This window comes from Apostichopus japonicus, chromosome 9 (genome assembly GCF_037975245.1).
Source record: "Apostichopus japonicus isolate 1M-3 chromosome 9, ASM3797524v1, whole genome shotgun sequence".
Taxonomy (NCBI): Eukaryota; Metazoa; Echinodermata; class Holothuroidea; order Aspidochirotida; family Stichopodidae; genus Apostichopus; species Apostichopus japonicus.
Genome location: NC_092569.1, coordinates 20691602 through 20709474, shown reverse-complemented (window position 1 = coordinate 20709474; position 17873 = coordinate 20691602). Strand labels below are relative to the sequence as shown.

The 17873-nt window shown below is 34.3% G+C and overlaps 1 protein-coding gene across 3 annotated transcripts; it reads left to right on the top strand.

Moving 5' to 3' along the window:
• Window positions 1-1107: 1107 nt before the first annotated feature.
• Window positions 1108-8717, top strand: LOC139973936 (uncharacterized). Of its 3 annotated transcripts, none has more exons than XM_071980828.1 (10): window positions 1108-1417; window positions 2215-2274; window positions 2501-2620; window positions 2985-3068; window positions 3608-3754; window positions 4104-4331; window positions 4824-5029; window positions 5555-5845; window positions 6455-6722; window positions 7137-8717. In XM_071980828.1, the coding sequence occupies exons 1-10, from the start codon at window positions 1333-1335 to the stop codon at window positions 7385-7387; spliced, it is 1740 nt and encodes a 579-aa protein (XP_071836929.1). In that variant the 5' UTR covers window positions 1108-1332; the 3' UTR covers window positions 7388-8717. The 3 variants fall into 3 exon arrangements, with proteins under 3 accessions (XP_071836929.1, XP_071836928.1, XP_071836930.1); XM_071980827.1 differs by having other exon boundaries at window positions 2940-3068; XM_071980829.1 differs by lacking the exon at window positions 2985-3068.
• Window positions 8718-17873: the final 9156 nt, after the last annotated feature.

Below are 17873 nucleotides of genomic sequence, written 5' to 3'. Positions count from 1 at the left end.
CAAATTCATTTGCAGTTAAGTCATTACTAGTGTGGCTAGTCCATCAATATTATTAGTTACGTCCGTAAAACTGGTATAGACAAAATGATAAACAATTTGTTGCCAGAAGAATGTGTAGCTGATTGCATGAACTAACACAGCAATAACGTAAGTACATTTTCCAATATAAAAAGAACGATTATAACAATTAAAAAAATGGAATTTGATAATTCTGACTTAGTCATGGCGTTAAAAAGTATTAATAATAACACCTCACAGCTAAGTCACGAGTACCAGAAACAACAACTTTAGACTGGTGATCATCTGCAGACTTTATCATGGCAATGATCCTGCCGACCCAAGGTCAACATCGATATACTTCCCGTAACTTTTGAGTTTTGTTCAGCAGAGATTAGTTTTGATGGGCCAGGTTGTCAGAAATTACAATCACGTAGACTTTAGCTTACGTCTGGCATTCACAATTAAGGGCTGCTTTGGTATGCAATAAGTTTAACGAGAAGAGCAACCTTGTCGTGGGATTTTCCGACAGTAGCGGTCGATAGCTGAATCACTGAGAGGTACGCTCAGTTTTTCTTGGGCAATTATATTGATCAACTGCAACTCAATGATATAAAGCAATTAATGCTGCCACGACATGCCCTGGATCTAATAATTATGTTCCCAATATAATATTCACCGTTTTTTTTTTTGGGGCGGGGCTAGTGTGACGTCAATGGCCATGCACTATATGTGATATTTAACATTGAAAGAAATGTTTTTTGGGCAAAGTTTATTAAAAAGCAATTTTCCCAACTTCATTGGAAGAAGATTTCAGAGGAAGCAGTAACATGTATATTTACTAGACATACTCAACAATTGTTCCAAATTATGAATCGTTAAAGCTTCAAATAACATTACCAAGTAATGTTACCTGTTAAATTCATATGCGCTTTGTATTTTCAAAAGTGTATCGAATTTCTTTAATGACATAAACTACCCTCTTTTCTTGAACAAAGATGTGAAATTTAACCTAAATGAATATTTATTCTCTACCTAATTGACAAATTTCCTGTGGCACAATTTTTTTCCTTACAATATAGTGTCACTAATAAACCTGTTTGTGCTTAAAATGGCAAAACAGCAGGCTGTAATATCGAATTCGGCGGAGTAAACATTTATTGCTTTAATTACATATTTATTTCATATTTATTACCGAATGAGGTTGGCATAAAATTTGTAATAGACAGTTCTATCTGGTAACTGTTTGCGACTTTAGATACGATCTAGCTCATCTGGTTAGAATACTATTGGTTTGAGCTTGTAAGAGTACTGAACATTTATTTCAACTCGAAGATGGCTAATTGCCTTGTTAAATGGACCTACATCTTTCTTGCTGGATTACTGATTAGGCAGAACATCGATTTCGTGATAGCGATGGGTAAGTAACAAAACGAAATTATCATTTTAGTACAATCTAATTACTTAAGGTTAAGATAGTATTAATTGCAGTGCAATTAATGAATAATTCATGTGTTATGCCATTGCTAAACACGGCGAAACTTCCTCATAATAAATGGCACTTGCGTAATCACAGTGACTATAAGTTCATCATGTCAAAGGTCATAGCGATTCTTATTCCCAAATTAAGATAATTTTGATAAGGTCGTGGGATATTTTGAACCCACATATTATTCAACCATATTGTATTCTCTTTCAGTAAATGTTCATATGAGAGTGGCGAGAAAGACATGGTTAATATAATCTAATAGGCCCTGATAGTGTAATATCGGAATACACGAACTTTTTTTAAATTCCAACCGACGCATGACAGTCTACTACCAAAATGATATCTTATTCTAAAATACTGTAAAAAATCGATATTACCAATCGTCAGTATTATTCTAGAGGACATTAATTTAGCAATAAAACGTGTTAAATGGAGAAATGAACACAGACGACCACAACACCATCAGTCACAAAGATAGCAATATCACAATTTTAACGCAAGAAAGAATAATACAACCTCTCTTTACTTTTACTTTTTAATTTTTTGGACGAAAGCCCGATGTGATACCATTGACATTAATTTGTTACTATATGATCATTAACACCATTAGGCTATATGCTTGTATTTGTTATCGGTATACACTGCTTTTCAATTTTATCTATATCTGATCTTTGCAAACTTTCAGTTTCATCGCTACTTGATAACTCACTTTCATTTTCTTTTCTCAGGTCTTTGCGAATTTGAAGATTTAATGATGAAGAACGCAGGTGGTGAACAAGACCAACGAGGTAAATTCTGTTATAAAATTCGGTTAATAGATTCCAACGCAATACCGATTAAATGCTTTAAAACAATAATGTCATTTGAGTTTTTTTTTCTAATTTTTCTATCAGATTATGTAGGGTACATTCAGATAGATGAAGTAATGTATTTTGAATCTAAATACACCTGAGATAAAGAACAAAGAACCTCAGTGCATATTATTACCGCACATCTTTGATGTTTCGTTTATAGAAACAATAAGTACATTGGGAACGGATATGAGTGACCAATCAGCAACTACAGTGTACTCAACAGATGGGATGAGAATATCACCGTCAGCTGATGAAATGACAACAGTGATGCCTAAAACAGGTAACGTGATAACATATGATGTCGTTTCTCAGTATCTGAATCCCACATAAAACAGATGATACTCATCTTTATTATGTTGTCAAGAAGTAGTTGGTCTACCGTTACTTGGACTTATACAAAATAAGTAACGTCGTGTGTTAATATTCTTATTTACATATTTTACAAACGCATGATAACGCCCATTCGTGTATAGTTTTGACTTATTTCGAGATTAAAAATATATTACGTGATCAATTAAAACTTTATGTAATTCTTTACAATATTTAAAAAATGTGATATTTTGTCATTAATTCAATATATGATTTGCCAAACAAACTAGCAACAACACCGAGTGAATTACTATTCACAACCATGTACTCAATAGATGAAACAACATTGCTTCGGTCAACCAATAAAATGACAACCACCAGCAAAAATGAAGTTCAAAAATCATCGGTGGTCCCAACAGGTAACGTGATGCTTACTTGTAATTCCCTTCTCTTCATATATTTTGTCTAGTATTGTAATATTTAGGTGTAAGAATTTTAACCAATTTAATATACAATAAATGTTTCGTTTGAAACTTCACATGTTCACATGCACCTTTCAAATGCTGATGCATTTTAAATGTTCGTCTTAGCAACTAGCAAAGGACAATATTAGTTCTTTAGTCTGTTTACATTTTTTTTCCAACATGTTAAAGTTGATGTAGATTTATCTTAGTTTACATATGTTAAAGAGTTAACATATATTGAAAACGATTGAACAACAGCTTACACTGAACATTTCGTTTACAGATGAGAGAAGTCACAATTAGTTTACTGGATAAAAAAGTAATACAGCTGATTATATGGATTAGCACAATAATGTTAGTTAGTTCCGATTCTTCTATCATATTATGTAAAGTTCATTGAGACAAATCAAGTAATGTGTTTTGCATATATTATAAAAAAAAAAACGGAACTTCAATGCATACTGTAAAGCTCACCTTCGCTGTTTCGTTTATAGATACAATTAGTACATTGGGAACGGATATGAGTGACCAATCAGCAACTACAGTGTACTCAACAGATGGGATGAGAATATCACCGTCAACTAATGAATTGACAACGCGATTCGAGACTTTGGTGTCAACAACAGTGATGCCTACAGCAGGTAAAGAGATATGGTGTATATGTAACATATGGTGTATTTTTTTTATCAGGATTGAGTCAATCTGAACCATTTATATTGATAAAACAGAATAATATCCTTGTTGACGTAAACATCATATGTAGTTGGTGTAACGTTGCTTGGATCAATAAAAAAAATCTTGTAACATTGCTATTTAAGTATTTGACGTTCGCATTCATGTGTCTAGCTTTGAATTATCTCGGGACCAACAATATATTTAGGTCCACTTATAACTTTTATATTTGTGATTATTAGAAATATCAGAAAATTTGATATTTATCATTTGATCAACAACATATTCAATGAAAAAGTACAAACATGTACTCCACAGATGAAACAATGTTGCTTCAGTCAACCGATAAAATGACAACTATCAACAAAAAGGAATTTTCAACAACATCGATGTCCTCAACAGGTCACTTGCTATCTGAGAGAATTTTACATGAAACAACACGATCTATGAATAAAAAGCAATTATTTATGTCAACCGTTGACCCGTCATCGACCATAGCAACTACACGTAGAAATGAAGTATCAACAACACGGACACCTACAACAGGTAATATAAAACTCTATGCTATTAAGCCTACATTTCTACAGTTCAAAATTGTAGACAAAATTGTAAGAAATATTATGATATATGTGAATAGTCTACTGCCCGAGTGTTTAACGTTTCTACCGTATCTCTATTACATGAAGTGTAAACGATAAGACGGTATTTACAATAACGTATCTAGATATTTGATAGCTTAGTTTCATATTTCAATCAGAATATTTCAAATAGCCACACCAATCAAACTACCACTCACAATACGTACTCTACGCAATATGTTAGAGTACCTTTGGTTAGATTGAAAATACACTTGCTAGAAACACTCTGACAATACATAGTCAAGTGGTGAAACTATAGCATATAGAAACATCAACTAGGGATTTCTCATTTTTGTAAACCTTTGGCCAAATGAGTATTTGAAAGAACCGTCACGATGTTGTATTCATAGTTAAGAGCACTTGTTGCAACGGCCGAATTGAACATTTCATGATACTTCAGAATCCTGTCCTTCCAACATGATATGGATGAACTGTTCATGCCAAACTACGTGCGATGATCCCGAAGGACTCCATGGGTGTTTTAAGAGCTGTAATGATGAACCGGGTTATACGTGCGTATGTCCAGATGGATTCCAAATCAGAGATGGAGCATGCATACCGTTGGAAGAATGCGGGTGTTACCTCTCGCCCACAGGAGTCATTTCGGTATTTTCACACAACTCGACAGTTGTGATTTTTCCTGATATGTCAAGACTTCCTTAACTACGAAGATGTGTTTGAGAGCTTATATATCATCACTACCAACAAATAAAATAGCAAGCACATGTTTTGTTCATGTAGCTGTACAGATTGCGTTGAAAAAGTTCCCCTTAACCTTTTGCGATATAGATATAAGAAAAGGAGATTCATTTTAAACGTTATTGGTGTAAAAGGTTGATTTTATTTGCATTTGGAGTTCACTATCATGATAGCTTTAAGTTGGTCAGAAACATTACCTTATATAGGACATGCAATTATATTACAATTCTGTTTTCTCATGGTTTTGTGTGACAGTCCCAACGTTTGGTAAACCAGAAAAGATTTTTACAATTACATTTAGATTGAAAAAGACAATTAATATGAAATTACATTTTCCGCTGACGTATTATTCAATATCAGCCGTTGAATAAAATCTCGTTTCAGCACAGCTTCATCTTCCCATTGCTTGTAATTATTAACATTTCTGCACAGAACGGATCATCGCATGTTAACTTAAACTGCACAAGACGTTGCACATGTGAAAATGATGTTCTCCACTGTAAAGAATACTCCTGCAGTCATAATGCAACATGCCAGAAACAAGTTCAAAGTTCATCTTGCGAATGTAAAGAGGGCTACTGGGGAAATGGTACGACTTGTCAAGTAATCACAAACTGTCAGGATGTTTATAATGGTTTGTCCACCGAAGAAGGCATTTATTTGATACATCCGCCTTCTTGGGCACATGGACCTTTCCAAGTTTATTGCAAAGGTGGTTGGATGGTAAGTTTTCTTCACGAAACCAAGACACTTGTCATTTCACATTTCCCATAACTCGTAAATGTTCCTTTGCAGATGCTTTTTCTTTTATATTATTAATATTATCCCATACGTCTGTAACACTATTGCTGGACGACATTTTCAGTGTACGTGGCTGCACGCTGTTATGTTCCTGTCCTCTTACTAATTAAACCGCGGAGTTGCTATTACCCTGTGATCATGCAAACAAGACGCTGATGTTGATTATATTCCACTTAATCTAACATTCACTTATATTTCGATCTTTAACTACCATCTTAGATTGTTCCCAAAGCTACTACTAGCCGCTCATTTTACAAACAAAATTCTTCACTAAATGACGGCATAAGTCCCTTTATATTACGCTCTGGGTCAAATTTCGACCAGCGATACCAAACGTTCGTCACTTGAGTAACTTCTGCAAACCTTGTTTTTTCTTAATTATCATGAAGTCTTCCCAATTCTTTCGTCGTCGCATAAACTCATTTCAGCAATGATGAGATCTCTTCCAGAGGCAACTCTTGTCACCTTCAGTTAAACTGTACATATTCAACTTGTGTATCGTTCTAAAACAAGCGGTTATTTTTTATACAGCTGTTTCAGAAGCGAGTTGATGCTTCTGTGTCATTTTTCAATGATTGGATAACCTACAGAGATGGATTTGGCGATCTCAATTCTAGTTTCTGGCTTGGAAATGAGAAAATACATGTCATATCAGCTGAGAGAGATCATCAACTCAGAATTGAAATTTGGTTCAACACCACCAATGATGCCAGTGAATATCTTCATTACAATCTTTTTAGAATTAGCTCCGAGGCAACAAAATACGAGATAACGCTTGGAAGTTACACAGGGAGCTTTGGTACGTATTTTTCCGCGAATATCACCTGCCTCTGACAAGTTCAATTTGGTATGGTTTTGTTGACTGAATGTAAAATGTATAGTTGTTTGTTCTTAATGCCATAGCATATTTGTCAAGACCTCTTAAAACACTTGAAAGAGTGCGAAGGGGAATTACTAATATGCAAATGCTAACGAAGTTCTTGGGATACTTCAACTAAAATTGAAAGGTACACAATGCTAAATTGAGGTTTCATGCTTGTCTAGGCTACAGGAAGCATTTAGACTGCATCCGAAAAGTATATGACATATCTGTGTTTTTTTTTCAGTTAGCCTGTAACAATAACTGTAAAAAGAAATGGATAAGTTTGTAAAAAGTCTTCCTATGAATTTTTAAAGAAGCTTAGTATAAAAACTCTCTTTTTATATCAAACAGATTATGACTACATGGATTACCATCGGGATATGAAATTTACTACCTACGATCAGGACAATGACTTAGTTATTCAAAATTGTGCTATTAGTGAATTCCATCCCGGCGGCTGGTGGTTCAATGGTTGTCATGCTATTATGTTGAATGGAATCTACGGTGGCCCTTGGGATACTGGAATATGTTTGTTTCAAAGAAATACTCTCGAATACAACTGTTCTGTTGTAGCAGTGCATATGAAAATTAAGCCCTTATGAGGCTGTACTAACAGAGGTTAACGACCATATCTGCCTTGAAGTCGTTACGCCATGGACCTTACAAATATTGCTCAATGTATGTCTAATAGTAATCGCTAGAAGCCAGAAAGAGGATTGGAGAGGATCGTGACAATTTTCCTTAAAGAACATGCATCATCAGGTTATATAATGAAAGCACTACAAGCTAAGCTTATAAAGAATTGTAAATAAAAGCTTATCACTCAAGGTTCGTTTATACAACACCTCATCGTGACAATGTGGGTTGCGTCTTTAATTTTGCCAAACCAGCAGATTATAATTATTATAATTCAAAATTGTAGTTGACAAGGCTTCTACACCCTCCTATCACAAGATAAGGATAAAGAGAAGGTAAATATTGAATTTTAATTATCGATTGCGTTGCAAAAGAGTCAGTAGTCAGATGTAAGAAATTATATTAAATTTAGTTAATTTTGACTTCAACATCTACCATAGATACATGTTATATTTTTTAGTTTGTATATATGTTTTATAATCATTAAGGAAATGAGCTAGCTCTAGAAAAGAAGGAAATGACAAAACATACTAATATATATATTTGAAGATTGGGGAGAAAAAAATCTATCTATACAATATACATATATAATATACATTGTTTACCATTTACTACGTTAGCCATGAACTTTGTAATGTGTTTGTCATAGCTTATTTTATCATCAATGCACACTAACATTAAGATAGATTTTATGGGAGATACTGTCAAGCAATCCGCCATAAATACGTTAGAAGAGACTCATATGACTAGGAAGGCTGTCAGCCGTCTTGATTTTCCAAGCTTATAGAACAATATGCTTTATCGATTGTTCTTTTCTAGCTCTAGGAAAAAAACATGAATGTGCTCTCATTTATATTGATCTTTTTGCATACATTCATTGTCATTCAACATCAATCAACGATCTCATGACAGTTTTAGAAATTTTAAATGATATTTACCAGCAGGCAACAGTATAATCGATCGCGAAAAGTGTCCTGTGTGATAATAAAGACTTTACTTTTACTTGTTATCATTTCCTATCATATAAGACCCCATTTCAAAATGCTAATTAGAATGAGTTAATATCTGAGGCACCTTTCATAATATATTTTTATTGACAAAAACAACTATTCGCATGAACTTGCAAATAAAAGGCATTGATTTAACAACTGTCTCATATCTAGCAAAGTTACAAAGATGTTACCATAGGGAAGGAAGGTTTGACCTTTCTCAACTGAGACAGTAAATGCTTTGTTCAAGTTCACTGATTTAAAATTACTAAATAAGAAATCGCCCACGTTGCTTTCGTAACGCAATAAATCGTCAGCGATGGAAACTGTTTCGTCAACGTTTATATTTCTTGCTTTCGTCTTGAAAATTTCTTAAAACCTACGCAAGGGAACGCTTTTGAAAGTTTACAAAGATATAATGTATTATACAATATCATTTGACCACTTATGATGTTCTTAAGTGAAAAGATAAATACATTTTGACTAAAGCATGATTCGAACATATACATGACCAGATATCAAACGCTACTAATATTTGATACGAAAGAGAAGTAATCTTAGTCACTGGTTAGAACCCTGTTAGAGACATATGTATCATAGGTCTTTTACAGTTTGTTTAATGTAATTTCCAGCATTTAGTTTTCTTACCTTCATTCTGACATAACTGGGTAACATATATTGAACTAATAGCTACAATATTCAGAATATATGTATAGCAGTTTCACACCATAACTTTTCTCTCCAAATGTTAAGTCTTCACATAAACTAAACGTTTTAAAAGTTTGTTTTGCTTTTAAATGATTAAAAATATGTAATTTTCTAACAAATAACAACCGTTCTTAGTCTGTAACTACATCGATTCCTTTTGCAGTTAATGAACTTCACACTATTTGATTTGTTATAGTAACATAAAGTTTTCAAATACACAATCTATCTCTAGATTTGCATATCACAAGGAAATTTAATTTAAAACTAAATAATCTTTAAATTTTAAACAGCTGTGATTTATGTCGACCCTGCAAACGTCAATAAAAGTAGTTTCAAGGTCTTCGCCGTTTACCAGAAGACCGCAACTTACGAGTTGGAACATAATAATAACTAAGATTTATGATGCGCTAGTTATAAGCAAAATAGTTGTCAAAAGCGCCATACATATAAAAATGAATAGAAAGAAAAGCAAAAATAATAAAGCAACAATGAAATATAGTTACAAATCAAATTGAAAAATGTTTAGCATAGAGGTAGGTTTTTAGTTTCGATTCGAAAAGTGATTTATTAAATATACATTTTAAATGGTTTGGGAGGGAATTCCACAATTTGGGACAGAAACTGAAAAAGCACGATTGGTATAAGTAACCCCATTGGTCTTAGGTTCAAAGAGGGTAATAAATTTTGACTGACTGGTGGCACGCTTGTATTGCTTTACTATTAGAAGTTCTGAAAGGAAGACATGTAAAAAAAATTACAGTCTGGTGCCATATTGTCGATTGTCATCCAAGTAAAGGTCATGTTTCTGTTCTACATTATTCGTGGACGAAAAGGCAAACAGGTAGGTGGCATACTGCGTTTAGGTACTAGGGGAGAAGAAGGAGTATAAGTAAGGTAATGAAGGGGAGTAGTGGCCCCTGCTCTTTGAGAAAGTTTGGTAAGCCGGAGGATGCTTTTATACAAAAAAGGGTTAGAGGGAGAGGGTGGGAAAACATTGTAAGCTTGTACCTTACGCTTTGATCAGAAATGGCTCTTGCCATTTTTTAATCAAACTGACTATCAGTTCAATGCATTGCAATCTCAACAATAAATGTTTTTCGAATTATCCTTTATATGAGTAGTACTTGTATTTTCTCTAGTAAAAGTATATAAATGGTCTCAAGTATGGTAAATGGTATCATGGTATAACCCTGAATCATAACAATTTACTTCACAGCGGGGAAAATTATGTTTTATCACATGAAATACGCGTATTTTAAGTCACGAACGTTGAATAACGAGTGTTGCAGCTTAAAAACGATTGTTGAAGTTGAAAAGCAATGACGAAGTGTAATTTCTCACCACCCCTTCCTCCTAAACAATTTGAAGAGAGATAACAGGCAGGTTATGTAAGAAGGCATAAATAACACTCAAATCCGGCGATGTAGCATCTGTGGAATAATCTTACATGAAAAAAAAATATTATAAGTTTCATTTAAGTGGGTAATAATATGTTCGTAGTCAAAGTTGGAAAGAATAACAGACGGAGAAACAACCGAGACTTTTTTTTTTGTCGAAAGATAGCCTGCGAAGGTATCTTCGACTGTGTCGAACCGGCAGTTTTCCTTCGACCTTCGACGAAGGTACCTTCGACTGCCGATCGGTTTGTCGGTATAACTGTCGCAATCATCCCCTCCGACTCGACGATTGACAGGTAGCAATCAACTTTGTAGTAGAACATATAGACGTATTTTTCAGAAGGTCAATACATGCTTTCTGTGTAGGTTTGTGGCAACAAATGCGGTCGATCCACATACATAAATTAAGGAAAGTTGGGGAAGACAGAGTTATTAAGTATTGAATTTGCAGTCGCCTAGCAACAACTAGTACATAAACGACACTGGTAATGAAGAAAAAAAATACTAAAGAAATTCTTGAATAAGATATTTGAGAAATATAGCATGAAAACGACAGTTGACAGTGAAAACCCACACAAATGGCGTTCCTACAATTCTCTCTTCAACAGTTTGATTTGACATTTCGATGAACGCCAATGAAACGTGTTGACAATTGTTTCCTCACTACAAGATAACGCTTATTGAAACTTAGATTATGCATTATTGTGTGGCTAAAGTACATACTAATATACGAGATGCTGTAGTTATCCATGCAAGTAGCTATATTTAAAGAAGAAGGAAAAACTAAATTGAAGCAGTCGTCCTTTCTGCAGATTAAGTTACCAGTGACCAACTAAACAAAACATCATTGAACAAATCTCAATGAGTAATTCATGACTCGTAATAATAATAAAATGATAATAATCTCGTAATAAACTCGTAATGATATGTGGAAGTGATTTAGGTGTGAGGGGGGCATTCAGTTTGTGTTGATTCAGAAATATAGAATGACTAAACACTACGGTTGCCCCGATTGGACATTATTAGCATTTTCCTCTTTTGGTTCTTGGAATTCATACCACTTTTTCGAATTTCAAGCAGTTTGTAGACAATGGGTTAATGTAGAACTAACAATTAATCAGCAGATGCCGTGCAGTGTATCCTAAATTAGAAAATTGACAGGCGGGCAGAAGACACGTTCTTGTCCCACTGCACCTGTTCTTACGCCTAGTTATATGCTTATTGATGATGTGTCAAAGCCAAAAGCTCATTTCATATCCTCATTGAGGTATACTTTTTAACTTAATTCTTTGCGGGCCAATATCTGATAATTAATTACCCAGTAAATCTCGATCATGATCATTTAAATATTGAAGTAAAAACAAGATTATATCACAATAAACTTGCAATATTTTGTGATATTGATTCGACACCGTTGTGAACAATATAAGTTTCTTCTCTCGTAAGTGAAAATTGTCGATTTTCCACTGAGACTAAACAGAAAATATGTTGTTGTTCAGTTTAATAGGCGATCGGTATATGTTGTGATCTTACTGCTTCTGCTGACTGAGTAACCATTTAGGCTGCAGAAAAGTCTTCTCCAAGCAGTAATGTCTAAGATATATTTCTCTTTTAAGTATGTTAATGTAGCTCACTTAAAACAGTCTTTGTATTTCAAAAAGACGTCAATAACGTTATCATATTGTTAATGTATCAATGGCAACGTCTCCCGAAGAAATAATTTTGCCAAGATGTTTGAAACGTAGCTACTTTAAAACTGATGATGACATGCGTAAACATTTTTTGCCCTGTTATATTTACACGCAAAGTAACGATTTCATTCTTCTCCAACTTTCCATTGAGGATTTTTAATGAAACGAAAAACAAGAATATCGAATAAAATGATGCTGAATTGATTGACGTATGCCATGGCATCTTTACTTTTACTGAACCTTTGCATCAATACTTCGATAGTAAGAAGTTTGGTAAAGTAAATAATCGGCATATTGTATCAATTTTATTTAAGCTAAACATATAGCCTACAGATTTCTAAGGTTTATAAATATTTATTAAGCAGTTCGAAATAAAATGTATAATACACAAGTATTAACATTACATAAAAATGGACTATGTTTCGATTTCAGGTGTTTTTAAATGTACAAATCAAATACACTATGACAATGGCACGCCTTGTCCTGGTGTCTGTGGCGAGCAAATTTAGGTAAGTATTTCATATTGAACGATTATCGTAGTATCAATACTAAGTTAACGTCGAAGATCAAATTAAAACGATATTGTGGACAAGGGTATGCAAAGGGGAAAGGAAAATTGAAAGCTGACCAATATCTGTACTTATCTTTCATCGGTAATGACGTTGATTGAATTATTGTATACGGTAATGTTGACTGAATATCTACTTATTTTCATATTTACCATAGAAAGCATCATATTTGTCATTATATAACTCCTTCGCTCTTTGCCATTGGATCGTAACCAAGACATTTCGGTTAACGTGCTGAAACATTTTAATTTAAGTGTGTTATGGAAACATGCAGTACAACTACTAATTTACTGCCAGGTTAATGCATGTGCTTGCAGTGACATTACCTTTCTTTTCGAACCTGGGCATGGTGCAATTCTGCAACAGTTTAAAACTGCTTTCATTTATGTTTTAACCTGCCAACCTACAGGTCGATTGTTTAGCAATTATTTAAGGTAATAAGCCATAAATACACGCTCTAATATCAATGATTGATTTATTGAAACAGGCTGTAAGTTTTATGGTTACCTTAGACGTGTATTCTATCCCAAAGGGATACACATTCTCGTAAGTAATTGCCAGAACAGCCTGATATATATACTGGTCAAATAATTCTGTCTACAGATGAACCACAATCATCATCATCATCATCATCATCATCATCATCATCATCATCATCATCATCATCATCATCATCATCATCATCATCATCATCATCATCATCATCATCATCATCATCATCATCATCATCATTGAGACGGAACATGCGTTCATTCGAATGAGTGTGGATGCTACCATCCCAATGTAGAAGTCATCCCGGTACCCTCAACTAGTTTCACGTCTATTAAATATTTTCATTTGAAAAGTGTCATAGTAGATGTGAAAATAAGTGTGCGAAAAATAACGATGAAAACAAGCATTGAAGTATTCTATGACTATGAGAGGAATCAAATTTGCACTTCTATCTTTGTTTAATTCGGTACTTCTAATGATAAATTTCTCTAAGCATACCAGAGGATGGTAACATATGACATCAACGTTATTAAGAGTTAAATAAATTTAACTTTTTTTAACCATGAAGTACCGACAGTGTATATATATTATTTTATAAAATATTGTTTGGTTATGCTATATACTTAAAGAAAATCTTATATCAGCATAAAATTAAATTGTTTTGTCTCATTTGTTTTATTCACTAACAACTTTCTTAAACAGAACAGATCATCGCATGTGAACAACAACTGCACATTGTATTGCACATGTGAAAATGACGTACTCAGCCGTGAAGAATACTTCTGTAGTCAGAAGGCAACCTGTCAGAACCATGGTCAAAACTAATCTTGCGTGTGCAACAAAAACTACTGGGGAAATGGCACCACATGTCAGAGCATCCTGGACTGTGGAGATATTTATCACAGTGGCTCAACCGAGGAAGGCATTTATTCCATAGATCATCCACTATGGCCACATGGACCTTTCTTTGTTTAATGCAAAGATGGTTGAATGGCAAGTATTGACATTCAGCAAACTGCGTTCATATACTATTCACATGTATAACAATAAAGATAGCAATTTTCTATTTATTTGGTTACTATTGTTAGAAATTCAGTGTTTTCGGTACATTTGATTTCATGTGTCATTGTGTAAAGTTTTAGTTTAATCTTAATATCTTTCATCCTGAAGTTCCTCTCCATTAACAGAAGATTTGCACAGATATCACATGATGCCTTTGTCAACCTCTAGCAGTTTCCTTTTGGGAACATATTGATACTTCCAACAATACATTATTACCATGTACCAACAGTGTAACTTTGTAAATTGACGAAAACGTTCTCTTTGAAAACGGATAAGTTTGATCCATCACCGTTAAAGTTGCTGCTGTAGCAGGCGTTGTGCACTCGTGTGTCTCACCGCACAGTTAGAAGATGACGCATTAATGTCCCTATCGTAGGTGGTAAGGGTTTTGTCACGATGATAGTCCATAACATTGAAATCATCTATGGAAGAAGGAGATAGTTTTTAGTATCATTCGAGGGTTTAGAAGTCAACAGTATCCAAAACATATAAAAATGAATGGTATATACAAAGATATGCCTTGAAATACAATGAATATTTGAAAGACAACACTAGTGGTCAAAAAATTGCTTGTACACTATGGTTTACATCAGAACATTGAATAACTGGTCAACGGTTCTTTCTTCTACTTAAAAAGTAAAGAAAACAGCTTTAAAATTGCGACCAGTGACCGTACGGGAAATTAAAATTTAAGTATTAAGGTAAACTCACTTTCAAATATTGAGAAACTTAATACAATTGATTCATTCTATTTGGTGTAGACGGAGATGTGTGGTGGGGGACAGGTATAAAAACATCGTATTACTTAACGTAAAAATTTGGAACCGAGTTATTTAAAAAACAAAACATGTATTCTTCAAGGAGAATAAACGGTACTTACCAAAGCTTTCAGTTTGGTCACCAAGGTCTATGAGTTTATAGTTGTCAGCCTGTGTGCTGATCCGAAATAAATCACACTGCAGTAATTGTAAAATCTATTTTAATTTTGTAATTCTGTTTTGTAGTAATGGTGTGTATCTTTTCGTTTCCAAGCCAGAATTCTCCGTTCAGATTACCAAAACCGTGTTTGTAGCTATCCTAGTGACTATTAAAGTCAATGGAGCCTTCCATACTCTTTTGTATAAGTTTTCAAGTAAAATATGAAAACAAAAGCATAACAAGACATATATCTGTGTGTCATTCAACTGGTTTGTGTTAGACACTCATGAAACGTCGGTGTAGATTTGATGTAATTAAAATTAAAACAGGTATGTGCTCAGAGTTCTCACTCGAAATCAACCTTATTGATTTGAATCCCTGGTATTCAAACTTATTGGCTTTTGACTTGAAGATTTTGACAATCCTCCGGAAGATGTTGTTCTTGAGGTCCAATGGTGAGGAGGACTCCACTCACCCTTTATACAAAACATGTTCTATGATTAACGGTACTTAGTTGCAAAATTGTATATTTTACAACATTTAAAAATGTTTTTATATAAACGGAAAAAACCCCACGGAATCAGCATGTTTTTTTTTTTCTGTTCCGAATGTTAATGAGGCATTTATTGGTGTTCAGTAATATTTATTTAGCACAAAAAGTAAGGAGAGCAACTGATTTATACATGATTGAACTTTTTAATAATTGGGTCTGAGAGTTTTATATGGAATCATGAATTTTGTATTAAAGCAAAAATGTGTGCTCAATATTGCCAGATACCTTCCAGACATCTTTTGGTTAAATATGTATATCATCGTTATATACTTCACAAAATTTACCGTCCAGCCGTCTTTACAATATACTTCAAAAGAAGACAGTGGCCATGCAGAGGGATAGATATGTTGAAGGCTCTCGTCAGTTGAAACATTGTTGTAAACATCCCAAAAAAGTCTTCACCCGCTCACACGTTGCACCATCTCCCATAAAGCCATCATTACACATTCGTTTGCTTTCATTGCCTTCAGTTCGACACGTTGCAGTAGCACTACAAAAGTAGCCATTGCAACTAACACGTTATCTTCACATGAACAAATATTCGAACATGTTGTGTCAAGGTACGACTCTCCATTCTATCAACAACAACCCCCAAAAAAAAAAACGAATTGATATAGTGTTAAAATAAGCCTACTAGGAGTTTTAGCTCAGTGGTTAACGCCGGTGCCTTCCAATCATAAGGTCCCGAGTTCGAGTCACTCCAAGATTAATTTATGTCGTCCAGTTACAGAGTTATTGACAATTGACAATTCATAATCATGGACGTTAAATATGAATCAAAGAGACTGACTTCGGTCAGCCTGCGGCTTTGATAAGCCAATGAGGCTTTTTTTTTCTTGCGAGTTCTTACTTGCAGGAGGATCTAAAATACATATATTACATATAAATTAAATTTAAATTTCAAAATGTTACTACGATATGGGAAGTCTCCTTTCTTTACAATCTTAATTAAAATTGCCCACTAATGTTATATATCGATCGATAATTTATTTCTTTCTAATCAGCATTGCCAATAATTGCGTATTCAGTCGCATACATGTACCTGCCTCGTGTGACAAAACGTTCGTGTACATGGATTTGGAGAGCGTCATTCCTTCTAAAAAACAAAATACACTGTATTGTTTCAAGTAATTAATTTGTTTATTGTAGCAGAGCACCTAATTAATAAAATATCAAGTTTCATTGTCTAAAAGAGCATGTAAGACTTACAGGAATCACTCCAGCTATGGCATGATAACATCCACATTGGCTATCAGTTACACAGTCTTCCCCACTTAAAAAGAAACCACCTGGACAAAGACGTGTCTCTCCAGAGCCACAGCTGCTGTAGCAACCGTATACTTCGGTAGGATCATCACAGGTTGTCTGGCAATTGCAGTTTGACCATTCAGTATTTAATGGACTCGAAATTGGAGTTTTCGGAACTGGATAGTAACAAAATAAGAAAAAAAATACATTTCTCATCCTGATTCTTGGGATCGACAGCGTGCAGGAATAATGTAACAGCTGTGACTGGTGCAGTATTGATTGTCAAATATGCATCGTAAGTAAACCATTATTATTGTAGAAATCGTCGTCCGCAAGACTTTTAATGTGGGAAATATTTTTCAGCTTTACCTCAGTTTTTATGAAACAACATATTTAAAGATACAATTGGCCGCCCCCTTCGCCCCCCCCCCACCGGTGGCTACGCGCCTGTGTTTCCTGGAAGCATTCATGTTCAAAGCGTTTCATCTACATATACGCATCACGCAACATGTTCAATTATGTGCTGTTATGACAATAATCCTGTTCTTTTTCGAAAGCATCAGTATATTAGATGATAATAACTATGGAAGGGGTGAGTAGGGTGGGGTAGGGTAGCATACATGATTTGCGATTTTGATATTGTATTGAAAAGGGTAAGCTTATACACTAAATAACCTTTACCTGTAGTCTGTTCAGTTGTTCTACCAGTTTCTATAGTTGTTGGATTTGACGTTGAATCTGTTAGAAATGTTAACATAATCATAAAGTACGTAGAACGCCAGAAAGGTGCAAAACCTACTGCTGTCAAAGTCTATGAACTGTGAT

Excerpts from the sequence above, each read along its gene's own strand:
- LOC139973936 (XM_071980827.1), top strand. The coding sequence starts at position 1,333 with ATGGCTAATTGCCTTGTTAAATGGACCTACATCTTTCTTGCTGGATTA. Across the intron at positions 1,418-2,214 it reads CGATTTCGTGATAGCGATGG|GTCTTTGCGAATTTGAAGAT; the intron begins GTAAGTAACAAA and ends TTCTTTTCTCAG. Across the intron at positions 2,275-2,500 it reads TGGTGAACAAGACCAACGAG|AAACAATAAGTACATTGGGA; the intron begins GTAAATTCTGTT and ends TTTCGTTTATAG.